Genomic DNA, 20,863 nt, shown 5'->3' on the forward strand with positions numbered 1-20,863 from the left:
TCATTAATAACTGGCTAAACATGAAAAATGTCCTAGCAAAATTAAGTTAATGAAGTTAACCAACTAAAAATTTCAAATGTTACCACAGAGCTCACCACTCATAGCCTAGCAGGTCTTGCTCTGAACTTGTGGTTTTGCAACTACATTTAAGGGCATATGCACTTTCATTTATTATGAAAACAGAAAAGACCACGCTAGGGGTGCCAAATTGAATCCTTCCCCTGCATGACTGTGTATGACTCCCGATATGGTTATAATTATATAGCTGTGATTATACTTAAAATCTGTGTCTCGGAACACAGAGAAGAATTTGTAGAGTTTCTAGTTACAGACCAAAGGTGCCTATTTTTTGCTTCTACCACTGGCTCTACAGAGCGTATTATTCTGTAGAAGAGTAAGAAGATCTCTGAGTTTCCTAACTCATTTGAAAGCTCCAAAATCAATATATGCAAAGAGGAAGCAGAGATACCACCATGATTGCAACATTGGGAATGAGGAAAATATGTGTGTGGAAGGAAACAGGAAACAATAAAACAGGAAAAAGCAGGAAACAATAAAAAAAAAACAACGAATCTCATTGCTCAGATCCTATCACTGCCCAAGGGAATATATAAAATCTCAATAGTTTTATTGCTGCAAGTTAAAAAAATATACACATATACATATATACATGCATATATATTTTTACATTGCAGGAATACATATACAATACATAATATATATATTTTAGATACATGCACACATACAGAGAGAGAAACAATTATACATCAAACACTCAGAATCACAGAAGTATCAGTCCCACCATATATTTAGTTTAACTGTAGTAGGGAAGATTAAGCCACATCAATCTATCTTATTTTATTAAAATACTTAATTACTTGTGGTTGGCAGGAAAGACATGCAGATGTTCACACCAATAAAAGAGACTAGGATACAGAGAACAGAATAGAAAGTAAAAACATAAGAAAGAATACCAATGAAGAGAGTAAGCAAATCCAAAGCAAAGTCACCTGAAACAAGGGCAGAGATGACTTTTAAATGTCCTTCACTTAGAAAGGCATTCAAGTCAGTCTCCATTTACGTTGAGTTGGTGGGTTTAAAATTTTGAAATTTTGAAAACATAAAAAGTATGGAAAGACTATCTCTGAATAATTGAAACTCATGCACGACTTACTACTATACCATCTTTGTGAACGAAAGTTATATTATGGTAACTTAGTTCATGGGTTACCTAATTTATTGGAGCGGTAGGATATATGGGTTTTTGGATATAACAGGATATAAAATATTCTGTTTTAAACTTGGGGTCAAATTTTATTTTGTTTTATTTTATTTTATTTTTTAAGATTTTATTTATTTGACAGACAGAGATCACAAGTAGACAGAGAGGCAGGCAGAGAGAGAGGAAGGGAAGCAGGCTTCCTGCCAAGGAGAGAGCCCGATATAGGGCTCAATCCCAGGACCCTGGGATCATGACCTGAGCCAAAGACAGAGGCTTTAACCCGCTGAGCCACCCAGGCACCCCGATGGGGTCAAATTTTAAAACAAAGTTCCACTCTCAGGACAAAATCAACAGATCATTTAATACTCAGATGGGGACTCTGGATGACCACATTACCAACTCGCAAATATTTATTCCTACCTCATTGTTCTGTGATGGCCAAATTACTAAGTCAATATAATTACAGCTGTTCATATGCTTCATTCTAATAAATTCAACTTTTTTGGTTGAGACAGGAATTGGTTTTCATTCTTTTCAACTATGTTACTACTAAGTCTACATTTCTAAATTCTGACCTATTTATTTCGCATGCTGAAGAAGTTAAAAAGAATTCAGAAAGCCGTGGGAAATAACAGAAGTCATGGTTAGGTCCCATTGAGCCTCTGCCAACATGTTAGAGGAGAGACAGTCTGACAAAAGCATCCAACGTCATCCAACTTTGATGGGAACTTTCTACAAACAAATCTCAAGGTACTGCTTGTTTTAGACTTAGAAATAAATGCTTGGATAGAAATAGTGTCAGTGCCATCATCCACTCAATTTCTGGTTCCTTACAACAAGAGAACAGAGCTTCTACTAAATGAGAAGACGAATGAGTTCTTGCACAAGCCAAGAAGGGTCTACGTCCTTCTTTCACTTGCTTTTTCTCCTGTTCGGTAAACACCAACTGAGTCTCTTCCATGTGTCAGGAATAGTTCTGACAGTGACCACAAATGCTGTGGTCCCTACTGCCATCGAGTTTCCTCTGGTTGGAGAAATGGACTTTAAATAATGAATTATACCCCTTTAATTTATTTGATGAAAATTACGATGAAGACAAAAGATAAGCTTGGGATGGTGTGGAGGTGATCTGTTCTTGGAGGGTGAGGAAGACTTCCTTAAGGAAGTCAGACTCTTGAGCTGAACTGAGTGGGATAGGAGAGTGTTCTAGAAAGAAGAAACACAGAAAAATGACAGTGCCTTCTGGAAGCAGAACTGCTGTTTTATAAGAGACATACAGAGTAAATGCAGGAGTAATTGGGTCTTAGAGAAACTGGCTTTTACTGTTAACCTCCAGGCCTCCTCTGGAAGGGGGTGAGGGAGGATAAGTTGGAAGGAATTTAAGCAAATACTTATTTTTTAATGTTATTTCTTTAGTTTACTTATATGTTTTAGGACAATGTAATGTCACATTTTGCCCATTTTAAAAATTTAAAAAAAAGTGATATGTTCTATTGTTTGTCTTTGAGGGTGAGAGGTCATTATAGTTCTAGACAGGAGTGAGTGAATAATTCAGATGAAAATTTCCTTGTTACTTAGCGTTAGACAGCATTAATCATTAGCAAAAGCCAACAAGTATTTCACGGCCATTTTATTTTAAATATTTTTTCTTCAATTCTTTTCTTTTGCTTTTAATTAATTAATGAGTGATTAATCAACTTTTCACTTAGATATGGAAATGAACTCTCTATTCACAGCTCATGCTCACTACAAACAGATCGATCCCTTGGCCATCCCACTTTGCATCTGGACTCGTTCACATCGACTCTTCTGGAAAGCTTGATTTAGGACCAAACACGTAAAGCTGAGTTGAACGGAACTTGCTTTGTACTGAAATGCTAGCCTTTCTTCACCTTTCTTCACCATTTCAAACCATATGTATCATCAGTCATAAAAGTTATCAAGCATGCCACCGTATTCACCAACATGTCTAATACGCAGATCTCTTGGACACCACATTGATATAATTCTAGCCTAACATCTACCCACCTCTCCACCGACCTTCATTTTCCTATACCCCTGTATAGTTCTGTCCCCTCATTACACTCTCCTGGCCATTTATCGCTTGCCATTGCAAATCTCTGTGATCAAGAGGCTAACTTGCTTTCTAATTCCACACGGCAACCTTGAGGCATCTATTCACAAGTATTAATACATTTATTAAAGATATATTTTATTTATTCATTTGAGAGAGAGAGCATAAACAGGGGTAGGGTCAAAGGGAGAGAGAGAAACAGACTCCCCACTGAGCTGGGAGCTCCATGTGGGGCTCAATCCCAGGACCCCAGGATCATGACCTGAGCTGAAGGCAGACCCTTAACCGACTGAGCCACCCAGGCACCCTTTAATACCTTCTAAGCAGCGTCTTCAGGGCCCCCATCAGACTCTGATTTGGTATTCATAGCTGGCCTGATTATATCTATTACAAACTTATGTTTCCTCAGCATGTTTTTTCCACTGGATAAAGCATGGAACTAGGAACCAGAAGACCCAGGTGTAGGTCCCGGCTTCTCCATCTGGCTGAGGTGCAACTTTAGGAGGTCACCCAGGTCCTCTGGATCTCCACTTCCTCCTCTATGAAGGTGGAGGGAGCATACTGGTCTTTCTCCATCACTGGGCTGTACCAAGTGAGGGCCTTCCCTGACTCCAAAGGAGGACTCCAACATGTATATTCCCACAGCATCCCGCACTGCTTCTTTAAAATCCTCATTACTCTTGTGATTGCTAGTTCGACGCTGGTTTTTTTCTCCACCCACCCGGAAGTACCCTTCAGTAAGCCCCCCGAGGGGAGGGGCTGTGCTTTTCTTGTTCAGGACTCTCTTAGCGTCGACATATATCAGCTGATGGATTACTGAGTAAGTGAAGGTGCATCTAGGCAAGAAGCTACAACTGCTGTCGTTGTTACTACTGTCGGTAGCAGTGACAATGCTAGAGGGAGTTGTAGAAGTTGACTGTTAACACTGTCACCGTTCAGTATGCAACAGGCAGAGAGCCACTCGATAATATTAGATATCATCAACATTCATTGTGAACTCTTCCTCTTCCCTCTCCTTTCTTTAAACTGATGGAAACTCACCACTTCATGATTAAAAGGCTGTCTAAATGTAGCCCCCAGTAATGGTTCAGAGTACAATATTTTGCTTCTCATGCATTAATCCTTGAAATGCACAATGAGCCCCCACCTAGAGAATGACCCCAGAGAAAGAAAAAAGGTGTGTTCCTTCCCTGAAGCATGTAACAAAGCCTTTCCGAATTTGGGGGAGGGGCATAAAGAACTATAAAATCAGCCCCTTGTGAGAAGAGGATTTGTAACTGAAAACCAGAGTGAAGAAAATAAAATTCTCCAGGAGGAAGAGTCAGTTCTCAGTCCCTACAATGGCGTGGCTTGACCTTTCACCCTTAAAGAGTAGGGAAAGGGACAGAGTGAAAATGCTGTGGGGGTGGTAGGGATGCTGCTTTTGGAAAGGTGACACGGTTTTGAATAGTATTATTGATATTTGGGGTCAGGGTAGGAGAACAAAGCAAGAGAAGGTACCAGGCAGTCCACCAAAGCAAAGAAGGAGTTTATTGGGCTTTAAGTAGAGCCCAGGGCAGCCCAAAGAGTCCACAGGCCTGAAACCCAATGGGACATCCCCTGATCACTTCCTGGGACCTTGGGACCCATGTGCAACGTGAGAGCCTTGTGTTGGCCGCAGGTACACCTGTTAAGGAAGCAGCTCTGTTATGTCACATTGCTCAGATAGCTTGCACATGCCGAACAGACTACCTCTTAAAGATACTCCTTCCCAGGTACTTGGTAAGGTATTCAAGAGAATTGCGATTGTGCCTGCCCTCCCTTAAATAATTCAGGCCTTTGTAGAAGAATACTTTCATAACATCCAATACGACAAAAAATTCTTCTCTGATTTGATACTGTTGGCACGCTATTATTACTTGTGTTCCTTCATTCACCTGAAATTGACCAAATCCCTGCTGCGTATCAAAAAAAAAAAAAAAAAATATATATATATATATATATATATATATATATATATATATAAAAGGTAGGTCCTGGGAATGCAGAATGGAGTCAACCACTGTCCCTCACTCCAGGACCATAAACTCAGGCAGATCTACAGTTTGGAGAGCAGTGGACTTGGACTCCTTGCACAAAATAGAAGTCACAGACCTTTTTGCTGGGTGAGTTTTAAAAACGGTATGTACGGCACCTGGAGGCAGGCTGGGGCGCGTCCCTGGGGTTTGTTGACATCCACAGCTACCAGCTGCCAGCCACCAGCAGCGTCTTCATGAAACATCTTCAAGACAAAGAGGGAGATGAGTCAGAGGCACTTAATTCGGAACATTGCGAACTCCTACTTTACGTCTCCAGCTTCTACAGTTTTCATATTATCAAAGATTTGTCTTTTTATGGATTTATATTTAGAACATGAGTCACTCCAATTATGTTCATTGGAACACCGAAAACTTAAGTGAATAATAATCATAACAAGAACAATGGCCATCGCTAGCCTGCATTTATTGAGTATTTCCCATGCATCAGGTCCTTTCTGCTTCACACGTGCTTTGCATTAATTGCCCAAATAGTCTTCTCAATGAGACTTGAAAGGAGATATTTTATCCCCATGATATTGGTGATTGATTATTACATACTAGACCTAGGGGGAAAATACAAATTAGAATTCCAAAGCTTTATGTCTGGTGTGTTTTTGACTGGGAATGGTGAATTTTTATCTCTATTTAGTGGACATTCCTCACTGAGCCAACAGAAAAATATTCTCGGGAGAAATAGCAGAAGTGTGCATGTGGCACAGGGAAGGAGACTGGTTATTTTAATGGTGAAAGACTGACATATCACTTAGTAGACGTTGTGAAATTATTTTAACAGGGCCAAATTAATCTGCTCAGCAAAAATTTTATGTACATATTTATGAAGGCAAAATAAGTTTCTTGTGTCTTAAAATACATAAGTGACGAAATTCAGAATGATACAGGACACCAAAATCTGATAGTCATTGAATTGGATAGCTGGATTGTTGGATGCCCATCTTACTGCATACTCTACTCCCTCCGAAATTAGTCGTCTAACCATATTACACCCAGCTGGAAGACAGTTCCCACTTATACATATTTTCCCACTAGCATATTTTCTTTCCAATTCCTTTTGTGTGTGGAGGGGGAGGGGTGTGGTTGGTAGTGAGATAAGGTGGAATTAAGGGTATTTATTTTTCCAAGGCACTAACTATAAGCTAGGTTTATTCCTGTCCAAGACCTCAGTTTCACACACATAAGTAAATATTTTCTTTGCCATACTTATTCAAGCCCTGACATAAGTCTGTGTTCAAAAGGATAATTATTGATGGAAATATGAGATAATGCAAAGATCTCATGCCTAAGATTCCTGGGAGTAGAGGGAGTAGATCATTTGCAGAAAGAAAACTTGCCCTCTATGAAATAAGTGAGATGGTGAGGGAAAACTGCCAAAATTCATAGACCTTAATATGTTTTTTTTATTAGAAAACATTTTTTTAATGGTTAACCTGAGAATTCCTAACAATGCCAACCTACAAAGATCCATTCAGAAAAATGGTGTATCAGATGTTCACGTGTCCTAGAATCAATACTTTTCAAAGACTGCACTGGGGGCTCTTTGCCAAGTGTGCCACTTATTTCACACTTCCCAACATATACAGAGAGCACCTACTATAGGACATGCTACAAAATACTGTTATACATACACCCAATTTAATTATTCCACGAAGCATTATCCTGATTTATATTTACATATCCTGTGCTTACCACAAGTGTAGCCACCGTCTGTCCATACATACCAACTAAATATTTTTAAATGACAAAATGGAGGTGCATATTTGATCAAAGATTCTTTGACCCAAGACACCAATTACAAATTGTTTTTCTCAGGTGCTAGGTACAAAGGCTGAATTTTGAAAGGTGCTCTTAGTGGTAGGATCCAGCACCTCTCCATGAATAGGCTCATTCTGAGAATTCATACATCGGTTGAAATGCAAACCTTTTAAAGTTCCTGTCAGAGTTCTGGGTGTCTCCTTTTAAGGAGCAAAGACAAAAGCAATCCTGTCAGTCACTAGCTAAAAATCTTCTGTACACGCATCTTCTACTCTCTTATCATGGCACAAAGGATCCCTGGGGTATATATTTGCTTTGATCAGTAGCAGACTCATTTTCTCTGTTAAATTATTTTTTTCCAGTTGACCCAAAATCAAATGAATCAATTTAATTGTTAGGAAAAGTGTTCTCTCAAGGTCATTTCTTTGTATAAAACGAAGTGAAGGCAATGCAGACATGTTCGATGCCCAATTTCTCCTCAGTCCCCTGAATTATAAGCCCACGTTTAGATTGGTTAGTGTAACGGTAATGTGAGGTGGACAACAGGATATTCAAAGCCAGGAATCCTTGGGGTTCAGGTCCTGAGCAGCCAATTGTCCCCTCTATATTCCTCAATCTGACCCTAGTGGACCATAATTAGTATTATTAATATACAGTTCAATACATACTGATTTCCAGAACCTGCCTTAAGTCTCTTATCAGCACACACAACAGAAATGTAGATTTTGTGGCCCTAAAGTTGAACAGTTCTTTTAGTCCTTCTCCAGGCAAGGTGAAATTAGCTCATCCCCACCATGGATGAGTGTAAATGGGAAGACCACATGACTGGTGACAGATGTCTGCAGGGAAGCATCTGAGGAGTGAGAATAAAGGTCTGGGCTAAAGAGATGTCAAGTCCAGGACGTTTTCTACGAGCACGTCTGTGCCTCCCAAAATCCAGCTCAGGGGCGATATCCCTGCGCATGTGTGGCACGGGTAGTCCTACTGGGGACTGATGAATCACAGAAGAATGAGTCTCTTGGCTTTAACCCAACAGCTAACTGAGCATGTGCAACAATGACCCATGGCTAATAATTATGCAGGTACAAAAGCCACCGTCCCCATCAGAGCTCAGGCAAGCTAATGATTACTACTCTGAAATTTTCCACTTCATTTTCTCTTTGTTTTCCTGTTACATGTTGTATTACGGTTCCCACCGGTCCTTTGGCATTAATTTTTTTTTTCTGCAATGTGTTTCGATGCTGTGGGTCGAAGGCAGGTTGCTTTGTTATTAAAAAACATTATAATAACAAAAAATGCCCAGTTCTCAGCACTGGTTCTCTTCTGCCTCCGAACAGTCCCTATGAGAACCAATTCCTCTTAAACTGCCTGAGACATCAGAAAGCCCGTCCCTTAACCTGTTAATATGTGTAATTTTCTCTCCAAACACACAGCCCTCTTGGAAAAGTCAATGGACCCCAAGACACCAACAAGTCCACGAAGCCTGGGGACCCCCTTGGCTCTTCTGTGAGGCTGACTTAACACAGCACAGCTGCAACCCCTCCACATGCTGAAGACTGGCGAGAAGCGTGGCCATTTCTGAAAAGCCGTGTGCTCTGCAATACAATCACCATCTTTGTTTTATTTCCTCGAGGCCTACCTGTTTTACTACAATTAGAAACTACTGCCTTGGTGTTTTGAACTATTCAAGGAGAGGCTCTAGCGCGCAGCGGGTCTGTCAGATGTCACAGATGTAAAACAGCATCTCAGGAAATGATGCTCCCCCTCCTTTCCTCAGACACAAAAGCCCCTGGGCCACTCGCCTAGTGGCTGGCGAGGCGCTGGGCGGGGCCTGTTGCCAGGCAGCCGGAGAGCGGGCCCACCGAGGCTGCGGCTGGAGCTCCGGTTGCCTAGCAACCGGGTCCTCAGCCACAGCATTTTTCTTAATGAAGGTGTTTCACGATTCTCGGTGTGATTACCTCTGCTGAATACCTAGACGCATTACCTCTGAATTACCTACTTATTCCTCCTGATTAAGTATAATTTTGCATCAAAACCATTTTGCACGTTTGCTGAATGTCCCCTTCACATTTCACTTTCTGTTAGAACTGCGGGCTGATTTGGTGGAGCGTCCAAACACTACTTTTCCAGCTGTGGCTTTATAAATAAGAGTTACTTAATAAGCATGATGTGGTTTTAAGGATATTTTAGGTCATCTCTCAGGAACACGGAATGTAAATTCTGTGCCGAGTTCATAGATCTATGCTCCATTCGGTTCTCAATGTCTATAAGCAGAAAACACACCTTCCAGAGGTTGTCACCTGGCTTAAAGGACATGCCAGAATGGACCTGGAACTTTATTATTTCTCACACTTCACTAGAGGGGATGACAGAAGAAATAAAAACTAGATGTGTTTTTTTTTTTTTTTACAAATGTCATTTGTGGCATAATTTATATAACTTTAAAAAATCTTTCATGAAAGTTTGAACAGTTGCTTGCCAAAATTGATTAATATTAATACTATTTCATTCATTATGAGTTGGCCAGACGATTTAAACTTTCACAACACCATAAAGATGCTGCATAGAGCTTTTTCAAATATCAGCAAGGTTAATAGCATTTTTAGCATGTAGTTAATAAAAGTTCAATTTGAAGGTTTTCAAAGTAAAATTTTTACCTTGGATCTTTCACAAATACCTTTGTCCACAGACCACTATTTAAAAGTCATATTAAACTATTTACAAAGTTATATTAAATTTCTCTTAAAAACGAATATTAAAATAATAGTCACAAGCATTAAAATCATTCCATTCTTGATTCAGGAATTTTTTTCTCTCTCTTTTATAAAGATTCAAACTAGACTCAGATATATAAACCTTCCCTTCCTCTTTCTAAACACAAAAACAGAACCCTCCCCTCAAAACGCACACAAAACCAAACCAAAATTAAAAACAAAGACATTGGATCTGGACTGTCCTTCTATGTAATAACTGCCCTGTTACCTATAATTAAATTCTAGGGCACTCCCAGTGTCTTGGGAGCATAGGAGCGTCCTACTGAATATGTAGTGATACCTCAAAAATCACAAGTAGGCATTATGGGATCTTCTTCATAATTTGCCATGTTGGGACTGGTTCGTTCTGAATGAAATAAACTTTCCATTCCCCAGATAATTCTAATCCTATATGTACAGGCCATTATATTGGTTTTCAACTACATGAATAAATACTTATAAAAATGGGAAATTCTATAGTTTCCATTTTTATCTGCAAGCCTTCTGAAGACTTAAAATGGCCAAATCAAAAGTATATAGTAAATGTGGTGACAATCTTGGTTTTATATCAAATCCACCCTATCACCCATAAAAGCTGATCTGGTTGGTCTGGGCTTTCGCCCTTGCCCCAGCATTTTTGAATAGCTCCCTCCGTGGGTGTGACCTAGAAGGTCTTTCTCAGGGGCTTTCCTAAGTTCCCTCAAGGCCCACTGAGGGTGAGACTGGATATGTCCATGTTCTAGTGGGAAAGGACATCAGCCCCCCAAAACAGTACCTGGGTGGTGGCTGTTGACGTCGTACTGCTCCTCGATCCCCACATCTGTTGAAACTGTACCCTGATCTCTGCAAATGTTTCGATGATGACAGCGATGAAAACATTCTGAAAGAAAGATCCCAAACCACATAAAGACTGGGGATGAGGAAGTGGAGGGTAACAGAAAACAAACAAGAGATCTGCAGAAACGGCTGCAAAACACAGATTTTATTAGGACGAGTTTCAGTGGTACCTTCACAAGCCAGGCCAGGAAAAAGATGAGTGTGATGAAGTAGAAGTAGGACCGCCATCGCGGGAAGCTGTCAATGGCTCTGTACATGAGGAACACCCAGCCTTCCTGGGACGCAGCCTCGTAGACCGTGAATATGCTGGTGCCTGTCAGGACACACGAGAGCAGACTGAGTTACCGCGGGCTCTGGAAATGGGGCAACGTGGTTCAGAAAAACAATCAATATTTATCCAGGCTCATTTTCTCAATGACAAAGACTCTTTTAAAGGGACTGAAATCACATGCAATATTTGATTGAGCTTATTCTTAGAATTTTGATAAAGTTGTTTCTGACTTCAAGCCAGGGCAATTTCATGAGCAATAAAAGAACTTTATGTTCTATCTTTAGCTGTTCAATGCATCTAAGAGCTTGGAAAAGGAAATGAACATTCAAACCAAGTAAAGCTATAATAAAAAATAATGTGTACAGTATAAGCTTGCCACTTGGGACTTAACACTTTGAGTGTGCTGAAAGTGCTTGTTATAGTTTTAGCCAAAATGAAATAAATTTGAAAACTGGGTTTTGTTTGAAGTCACTTTCTCAGAGGGACACTAAAGTTCCTTAGGCTCTAAAAATTAATATGATGGATCTTGTCTCGGATTCCATGGTGTTTACTGAATGCTGAAACGTAAGGCAGCAAATCACCAAATAGCACTTTGTCTGGGAGAACTATATCATTGGAAATGCTACTGCTAATGATGGAAAGAAAGAAAAGCAAAATAAATCAGACAGACTTTTGAAATAGTTCAGAGAACCTAAAATGCCATTTAGGGGAAAGACAGTGTTCAATTCTCATAACATTATGAGGATATGTTATTATTTCCCTACTTTATAGATGAGAAAACTAAAGCACATTAAGAATAACTAATTTATCTACGAATGCGCAGATAATAATAGGGGAAGTAGAATTAACCCAGGCATTCTGGAAAGAGGCCCTGCATGTCTGTGATGACATCCTGCCTCCTGATCCCCTTTCTATGGTTTGTTTTCCCCTATCTGTAAAATAGGTAAATAATATCTCACAGGGTAGTGAAGACTAAATAATTTTATTTCTCTGAAGCCTTGACACATCGTGAGTACTAAATAAATTTTAAGTACTATTATTTTACAAAATTGTAAATAATTGCTTAATGTTATTTTGTGAAAAAACACATCAATAAAAAGTAGAGTGCTGAATTAAAGTTGTTTGTAAAACAAATACGATACACGTTGTTATTCACAAAACTATAAACATTTGCACCCCAATAGATTCCACGGCTATAAACAAGTTATTACAGGATATAAAACTAATATCTACCCACGTATGTTCTAATCACACAGAAATTTAAAACAAGAATATGCATGTAATCAGATGTCCAAACTAAGAAGGGGGTTACTGACGTTGGCTGGGGACCAGCTGCCTCTCCAAGCCTGTACATGAAGGAAGAATAATTAAGCATCAATGAACCAAAGCGTGCAAGAAGAGGAGAAAAATCCTAGTGGTAACTGGGGACAAATGGGACAGAAGCAGCCTTGAAAGAAAAGCTGAGGAAGAAGGAAAGCGTATTCTCATTTAGTGAATGCCTATTATGCTAAGTACTGTATAGGAAACATAACTTCATAGAATCACATTTTGTACATTGATAAGTTGTTGCCATAACAACTAGTATTTGTAAATCATATTTGGTTTCAAGGTTCTTTTATATATTTCAATGCTAAGGGAACCTCTAATGAGGCAGGTAGATGGGTAGGTGTGTATAAGAATAGGTATTATCCATCACATCCTTTTACAGAAAAGCAAAGTGAAGGTCACTAGTTAATGAATTTGCCTGGGGTAGAAAGTGCTAGAATGAGAAACTGAACCCACACCATCAGGTTCCAAATCTTAAACTCTTTTTTTTCTTTATCATCCTACTTTTCTTTTCTCTTGCTCGAGACTAGGACTTTCATGAGAGCATATTTTCTCCTATTATCCTTAGTTTGAATGAAGTCCATTTATTTTTCTTCCTGAGGGACTATGGTGGCTAAGGATATGGCAAACTGAGAAACTCACACAAGAAGATGGTTTTTAAGGAAAAATTCAGAGAAGAGCAGCATGAACAAAAAAATAAAATGCCAATGGAAAACAGAAATCACTCTTTTCATTAACGATTCCTATGTACTAAAATGCCCAACATTTTGCTTTTGTGGACTGCATATGAAAAACAATTTTCACATAAAACAAGTCATTTATGTCCCTTATTTTCTTCTAGTTATTTGAACCAAAAAAGAAATGTGTTTACAGAAATCCATTATGAACAACTATTAAAGCTTAATACTTTTACCAACTGAGCATTTACAGGTTAAATATGAGCATTGTCAATGTAAGGTTAAATTTGAGAGGAACACTGAATTAGCCTTTCAATATCTGTCCCGGTCCTCCTTTATTAAAACTACAGGGAAGATGCTATTTGGAAGGAAGGAAGTAAGTAAAAAAAAAGTATGCTCCAGTCTTGAAGAGCTTCCATCAGTTTTCCTATTTTGGCACACAAAGAAAGGGAAAGAAGTGGAAACCCACCATGCGGCTCTAAGAGCAGGGTTTGTTGATGCAAAGAGATGAGACATTTGTGAAAACGTAACCAAACAACTCCCAGAGCAATGCTGACTACTGAAGGAAGAGCTTCCCCCATCTGTGAGCTACCCTGGGTCCAAGGCTTGTGAAGAAGCTACTGAGAGTTGCAGGAGGGAAGGCAGTTGGGTAAGACCTTCCTCATCCCTTTTCTGCTCCTGACTTTGCAAAGTGTATGAAAAGAAAATCCCTTTTGGAGCGATATCCCAGTGGTTCACCACCATTCAAACTGACAAAAATCAAGTTTATGATCATCTTATTTTCTTTGGTAAGTGGACGACACTGAAGAAGAAAACTAGGGCTGCTCATGCTGCTTTGCACACGCTGCTCTCTGACACCCTCCCCCCACACCCTCTCACTTAGCTGAGTCGCATGCAGTGCCCTCGAGCTATACTCGGTTCTCAGCCCTCCCAGAGAGCTCCGCGCCCACCGGTCACCTCACTTGTCCTGTGTCCTGTGTCATGCTCTCTTGTTTATCTCCCTCACTAGCGCGAATTAGATGACTAACTTGGTGAGCACTCAAAGTTAAAACAATATCATTCATGTCTGTACCTGGCATTGACAACACTCAAGAATTGTTGATAAACTAAACAATTATCATGGTACTAAGACATATGGAGGGTTTTCTCAAATATCTGCTCTTTTATTTTTTTTTAAGATTTTATTTATTTATTTGACAGACAGAGAGATCACAAGTAGGCAGAGAGGCAGGCAGAGAGAGGGGGAAGCAGGCTCCCTGCGGAGGAGAGAACCCGATGCGGGGCTCGATTCCAGGACCCTGGGATCATGACCTCAGCTGAAGGCAGAGGCTTAACCCACTGAGCCACCCAGGTGCCCCTCAAATATCTGCTTTTTTAATCAATTCTTCCTCACTGTGAATATTGCACAGATAACTTGGAAGTGAAGGGAATAATTTTATAACTGACGTTATGTTTTGCTGACTTTCGACATTCCCTTAAAACTCATACACATATATAGACTTCAAAGCCCACACAAAATACAAACTGGAAAAGCCTTCATTCATTGTTGGATCCACCATGGGAGATTTCTAGAAAATATTATGTATGATATATACAAAATATTTTTCTAGATACACCCCAGAACACTTTTAGTTCATTTTAATTATAGAACTAAACTTGCTAGTTGAAAAGACCACCACCACATTTTGTTAAATGAATAATGATTCTATAAGAGCATGTGGGGACAGAATGCATTCTCTTCCTGCATAACAATGTGGTGTGCTCCAAAAATATCTCTGCAAAGCTACTGGAATTGTACCACAAAATTCTTGGACACCAAATTCTTAAAGCCCAAGTTCAAGTTGTAGAGGAAACAAAATCACAATGACCCTCAGCTCATCAATTCTCCTAATTTCATTTATCCTTCTTGACCTCGTCCATCGATGGTTTGAATTCAGGGGGTAAGAAGACCCGTTAGCCTACATCTAGAAAATAAACACCCTGGAACTTTCCACAGGCTTCATGTACTGAGACATAGCAGCACACTTTTTTATAGCTCTGAACAAAATTATATTTCCATTGTTTTGACTATCTTTAGTATTGCATTTATTGCTTGGCTATCATCTGTTCTTTTTCCATAAAAACAGTGATATATTGTGTCCTAGGACTATTCCCTATTGTTTCTTCTATTCTTAGGTTATACAACACCATTGAGTCATTCAACTTTCAAAAACAGGGCCACAGGATTGTAGTGACAACTAATAATAAACTACTAACCTGAGGTCCCACCATCAGACTACTTCAAACACAAAATACCTGTGGTGCTATTCTAATGATGGTGATACCCAATCCATTGTGAAAAAATGGAGGCAATTAGAGTTGGTGATATAGCCTTGAGATAGATGAATAAGTAAGTATATCAGGCCCTAGTATGAACAATAACTTTTACCTCCATGCTCAGAATTCCCAATAGAAACACAAAGGTTCCTTTTAGGACCATTCATTCTATCCTCTCTTTCAGTATTAGTATCCTAGGGGGCAGTGCTCCTGAACTTTAATCTCTCCAGTGATATGGAACACACATCATCTTGAGGCAGCCCCATTCCAGGTCAGGCAACCCATCCCATTGGATGTTGGCTCTGGCTCAGTCCCTCCAGAATCTGCTCTTAGCTTTGCAAAGCAGGAGTCTGGAAGTAGTCCCTATATTTCCAGAGTGCATCATCCCTCCTTCTCCCTAGGTCATCCTGCTATAGATGCTTGTCTTCTTATCTGGTCCTTCAACCTTTTCAACCTGCTGTACCGTCTATGAAACTGAAGTCATTGCCTGGCTTAACTGCCCACCAGGGCACAGATTCTCATTTATGGGTGGCACAATGACAAAATTCTCATCATTCAAGAACATCAGTTTCCTTCCAACTTTTCAAAGTTGCTCTTTCTGTTCCTCTGGCTAACTTTGATTGGATCTCTCTCTTTTTGGAGTTCAGCAGATTGATTTTTCCTTTGCTACATTCTAGGTTGAGCAAACCCCTCAGCTGGAAGGGAAAAGTAAGTAACATGTTTCTCTATACTACACATGAGTGTCTGTGATATAAAAGGCAATCAATAATCTGCTCTAAACCAGTTGGTTTTACTGTGGAAGGATATAATCCCCATCCTAGACTCCAAACAGATGCCTATTGTAGCAAATACAGTTGTAATGACCAAATATTCAGTCCTAACAGGGGGTCAAATAAAAGAACACTCATAAAGAGCTTGATCTTTGCATGCTTCCATTACTAGAAATACAACTTGTTCAAGATGGGATGGATGGTGCTTGGTATTCATTTGCTTTGTCCTGTCTGCATTTATATAACTTACCCCCCAATGAAACTTTATTTTTAAACTCTGTTGCTCATAGAGCAATATTCTGATGAAACCACAAAACTAATAGGAAAAGAAGAGCTTTCCATAATTTAAGGGGAAATTTCACTCAAAGGTAAGTTGTCCTATCTGTTTGGATTTATGTAGAATTCACTGTTATTTAAATCCTGAAGATTTAAATAACAAACTAAAACTGGCTTTGTTGACACTCTAAGCCAGGATTCCTCAACTTTGTTACTAGGGGAAATTTGGGATGAAATAAAGCTTTGCTGTGGGGGGCTGTTCTGTGCACTGTAGCATCCCTGCCCCTGCTTACTAGATTCCAAGCGTACTCCCAACCCCCAAGGTGGGAAAACCTGAAATGCTTGTAGACATTGCCCCGTATCCCCGGGGGACAAAACTGCCCCTGGTTGGGAACCATTTTTTTAACTTGACAGTCTTTCTTATTCTATAGCTCTATCCTGTGGTGCCTACCTAGCTCAGAGCCTTGATTATGATTTGTCTTTATTAAGTATTCTGAACGGAACTGAATTTCCTCTCTTGATACAGGGGAAAATGGAACAGTTGTGGGATTTCTCAAAACTTCTCCTTTGGCTTATTATGAGCAGTTTGGAGGTTAAACAATTTTAGGCCGAAAGAGAGACCTAAAAATGCATTTCTGGACTATATTTACAGTAGTCTACATTTGAATTTGACATTTTATTCATCTCTAAAGACTTTGAAGGCTAAAAGCCTAGATCCTAAGACATCATTTGTTTATAGAAAGTATCTGCCACACAGCAGATAACTCGATAGTACCATTACATTAATATTTATGAGTTTTCTGTTGCAAGAAAAAAAAATCTTATTTCTTTTTTACTTCCTACAGTTTCATAAGATGTCTATACACACATGCATCTGGTGTAGGGGGGGAATATTTTCATTTGCAGAATGAGATATTACAAGTATATTAAGTTTTTTTTTTTTTTTTTTTTAAAGATTTTATTTATTTATTTGACAGAGATCACAAGTAGGCAGAGAAGCAGACAGATAGAGAGAGGTGGAAGCAGGCTCCCTGCAGAGCACAGAGCCCGATGTGGGGCTCGATCCCAGGACATTAGGACCATGACCTGAGCCGAAGGCAGAGGCCTTAACCCACTGAGCCACCCAGGTGCCCCACAAGTATATTAAGTTTTAAAAAGAAAAATCACATAGTCTGAATGAAATTAAGTGGCACAAAAATTTTCCTCACCAAAAATTATAGTGGCACTTTCTGAAATATTCCAAGACAAACCACAAACACACGTGTTTAACAAGTTTTGCATCTGAGTCAAAAGGAGGCATTCACCACATTCAAGACAAACACAGAAGAAAACAGACTCATCTGTGGTCCACATTCACGCCTCTCGGCTGTCGGGACATTGAAGCAGAGAGTTAAAAAGAAGGCTGCTGAGTGGTGCAGGACACACGTGGGTGTAAGTCTTACGAGTGGAATCTCAGCAGCCACAACCGCATTTCAAATAGCATGGTGGCCTCTCTAACTGAATTACAACTCATAGCTTGGGGTCACCTTTGACAACAGGCTCTGCCCTGAAATCCTTTTTGCTTTGGTGAGCTCCTATTCTCTCTTACCACCCCTCTGTATTTCCCCTCTGCAATTTCCCTCTCTGGTATAAACTTTCTCCCACACATCTTAACCGCGTATTTAGACATCTTGGCCAACAGTCAGTTGTAAGGTTCATTGTAACTTCCTACACTATGTCTTCCTCCCGCCAAACTGCCCCACACCGCCTCGTCATTTACCTCTTCACCTGAAGAGGTAAACTCTTGGACCCTGAGACTTGGATCTGTGGTCGTAATACATTTTACCCAGCGGTGGTTATTATAAAAGCAAATACCAAGGAGAGATCTGTATCCTTACAGTGGACATTTAGGTTCAAAGTAATAACGCTTTGTCACTAAGGCTGAATGTACCCACATACAGGAAATATGAGTCAGGTCAGTAGACCAGCATTGCCAAGAAAGGCCCATGTTGAATGACAGACATTTACTGAACAATAAACCAGCTAGAATTAAATTATTTGGGATGATGTCACCTCTCTAAAAAACCTTTATGAACAATGTTTCTATTCCTTGGAATCATGTTTAATTTTACTAAGATATAAATGCAAAATAATGAATTCAAGTATTTTGCCTGATAGACAGTGATGTAACTTACAATTATAATAATCTACACAGAACCCGTTGACATGCTCATCTAAAGATCTACTCACATCCAGCCTGAGAACTGCCACATGGTCATAAAAGAGCAAAACAAAACAACACTTTATATTTGCTTTTCCAGCAAACACAAAGGGACTTCTTTTATTCTAAATGTTTTAAAATGTATTTATAAACCTTATGTTTTTGATCTAAATTTTAGCTTAGTTTCTTCATTTGTTTATTTTGTTTTGTTTTTACTCTTAAACACTCTTTTGGCACCACATTGCCCCACCGGTGAAATCACTTTGTTACCTTAAACCTCACTCACAGCCCTAAAGTTTTGCAGTAGGATCAGAGGCCCTATAGGAAAAAACATGTATACGTTTATATACATTTTCAAAGTTAAACCTTTTAAATAAGTAATAAAGATTCTTAGTTGAAATGTATTTCTTCAGATGTAGAAAATTTTTGAACTTCCAAGTTCTAAATATGAAATACTTCTAGAAAAGGAGAGTTGAAAGCTTTAACTATCGTATTCACAAATGGAAAAAGAAGTGTTGACAAGGCCGGATGCTGACATTGGCAAGAAAGTTTAGGTATTAAAGTAGAGCAGTTCCAAGGACGCTTAGCCCACATGCCAATGAAAACTCTTCAAGCCTCTGATGCTGGGCTCTTTCCCTGTAGGTGGGAATGAAAGCAGCAAAGGGGAGGTCATGACAGATACCTGTTACCCTCTGCCTTTGAGGAGACGTCACTTCAGATCTAAAGGACTTTTTGGAAATGTACTTTCTGTTATTTGACTTAAAAAAAACTAAGCTTAGCACAATTAGCTTTTTAGTTACATTTCCTAGCATTCAAATTGTCCACTACTTCTTATCTATTGACCTTGGGCCAGCCAGTTAACCATTCTGGGTCTCAGCTCCCTATACATAGAATATAGCAATGATGATATGTGCTGGTCACTGCTAACATACTAAATAAATGTTGTTTAGTAGACTTCTAATTTTCTCAAAAAGCAAGCAATACATATCATGCCAGAAATATGGTTTCTTTTAGAGCGTTTGAGCTTTGTCACCCATCTTTGAAAAATGTGCTGGAAACTACAATCAAAAGAAATGAAGGCAAAAAGGCCAGAATTTCATGCAATTTTTAGGGAATTAATAGTTATGACATTAGAATTTCATAATGCAAAATTAGAACCAAATACTTGGAAAAAAGGACTAAGACTTTCTTGTCTTCATATTTGGAGACACACATAGTTCACATCTCTGTATCAGCATGCATAAGCAATGAAAAATAATAATTAACTCTAAGGTAAGCCTGGTCCATCTACCTCAGAATAGCCACAATAGTAAGAATTTGTTTTAATTTTAATAGGAAGGCTAACGGACTTAGTAAATTGGCACAGGATCAAAAGATCAACCAAAATTGGAACCAAATAATTTGACATTTTGTTCACAGAGGTATGTTAAAATTGAATCAGGTGTCAGTGGCAAGGAAGAAAGATAGCTGAGTGATATTAACCAAATGTAATTTACAGCAAATACGAATACAAATAACATATGGTTTTAAATAAAAATAAAGTTCTTATTTGAGTTATGATAAATATAAAAGGACCATGATTTTTAATAAAAAGATTTAAAAATTTATATGATAATATAAAACTAAAAACAAGAAAATTTGGGTAAGTTCTACCAAACATTTAAAGAAGAGTTAATACCTATTCTTCTCAAACTGTTCCAAAAACTAGAAAAGGAAGGAAAACTTTCAGATTCATCCTATGAAGCCAGCATTACCCTGATACTAAAGAAAGATAAAGACGCTACAAAATGAGAGAACTACAGGCCAATATCTGATGAACCCAGATGTAAAATCCTCAACAAAATACTAGCAAACCAAATTCAACAATACCTTAAAAAAATCATACATCGCAATCAAGTGTAATTTATTCCTGGGTGCAAAGGCAGTTCAATATTTGAAAATAAATCAACATCATATATCACATCAATAAGAGAAAGGATAAGTACCATATGATCATTTCAATAGGTGAAGCAGAAAAATCGTATGACAAAGTACACCATCTATTCATGATAAAAACCCTCAAGAAAGTAGGTTTAGAGGGAACATACTTCAACATAATAAAGACAAAGACCATATGTGAAAACCTACAACTAACATCATCCTTAATGGGGAAAAACTGAGACCTTCTCCTCCAAGGTCAGGAACAAGACAAGGATGTCCACTGTCACTGCTTTTATTCGAAATGGTACTAGAAGTCCTAACCACAGCAATCAGACAACAAAAAGAAACAAAAGGCATCCAACTCCATAAGGAAGAAGTAAAACTTTCACTATCT

At 38.9% G+C, this 20,863-nt stretch overlaps 1 protein-coding gene across 3 annotated transcripts in view; it reads right to left on the reverse strand.

Annotated features, from left to right (window-relative positions):
* Positions 1–20,863, reverse strand: part of LOC111147028 (sodium leak channel, non-selective) — a 291,306-nt gene that overhangs the window by 188,760 nt on the left and 81,683 nt on the right. For 2 of the 3 annotated variants that reach the window (XM_022502882.1, XM_022502880.1), the window contains exons 7-9: positions 10,884–11,026; positions 10,652–10,756; positions 5,470–5,556 (exon numbers count right to left, since the gene is read on the reverse strand). In XM_022502882.1, coding sequence (XP_022358590.1) covers positions 5,470–5,556; positions 10,652–10,756; positions 10,884–11,026 — 335 coding nt within the window. The remainder of the gene's footprint in view (positions 1–5,469; positions 5,557–10,651; positions 10,757–10,883; positions 11,027–20,863) is intronic. The other variant, XM_022502881.1, reaches the window with a different exon arrangement.

The sequence above is a fragment of the Enhydra lutris genome, unplaced genomic scaffold (genome assembly GCF_002288905.1).
Source record: "Enhydra lutris kenyoni isolate GAN:26980312 unplaced genomic scaffold, ASM228890v2 scaffoldscaffold15, whole genome shotgun sequence".
Taxonomy (NCBI): domain Eukaryota; kingdom Metazoa; phylum Chordata; class Mammalia; order Carnivora; family Mustelidae; genus Enhydra; species Enhydra lutris.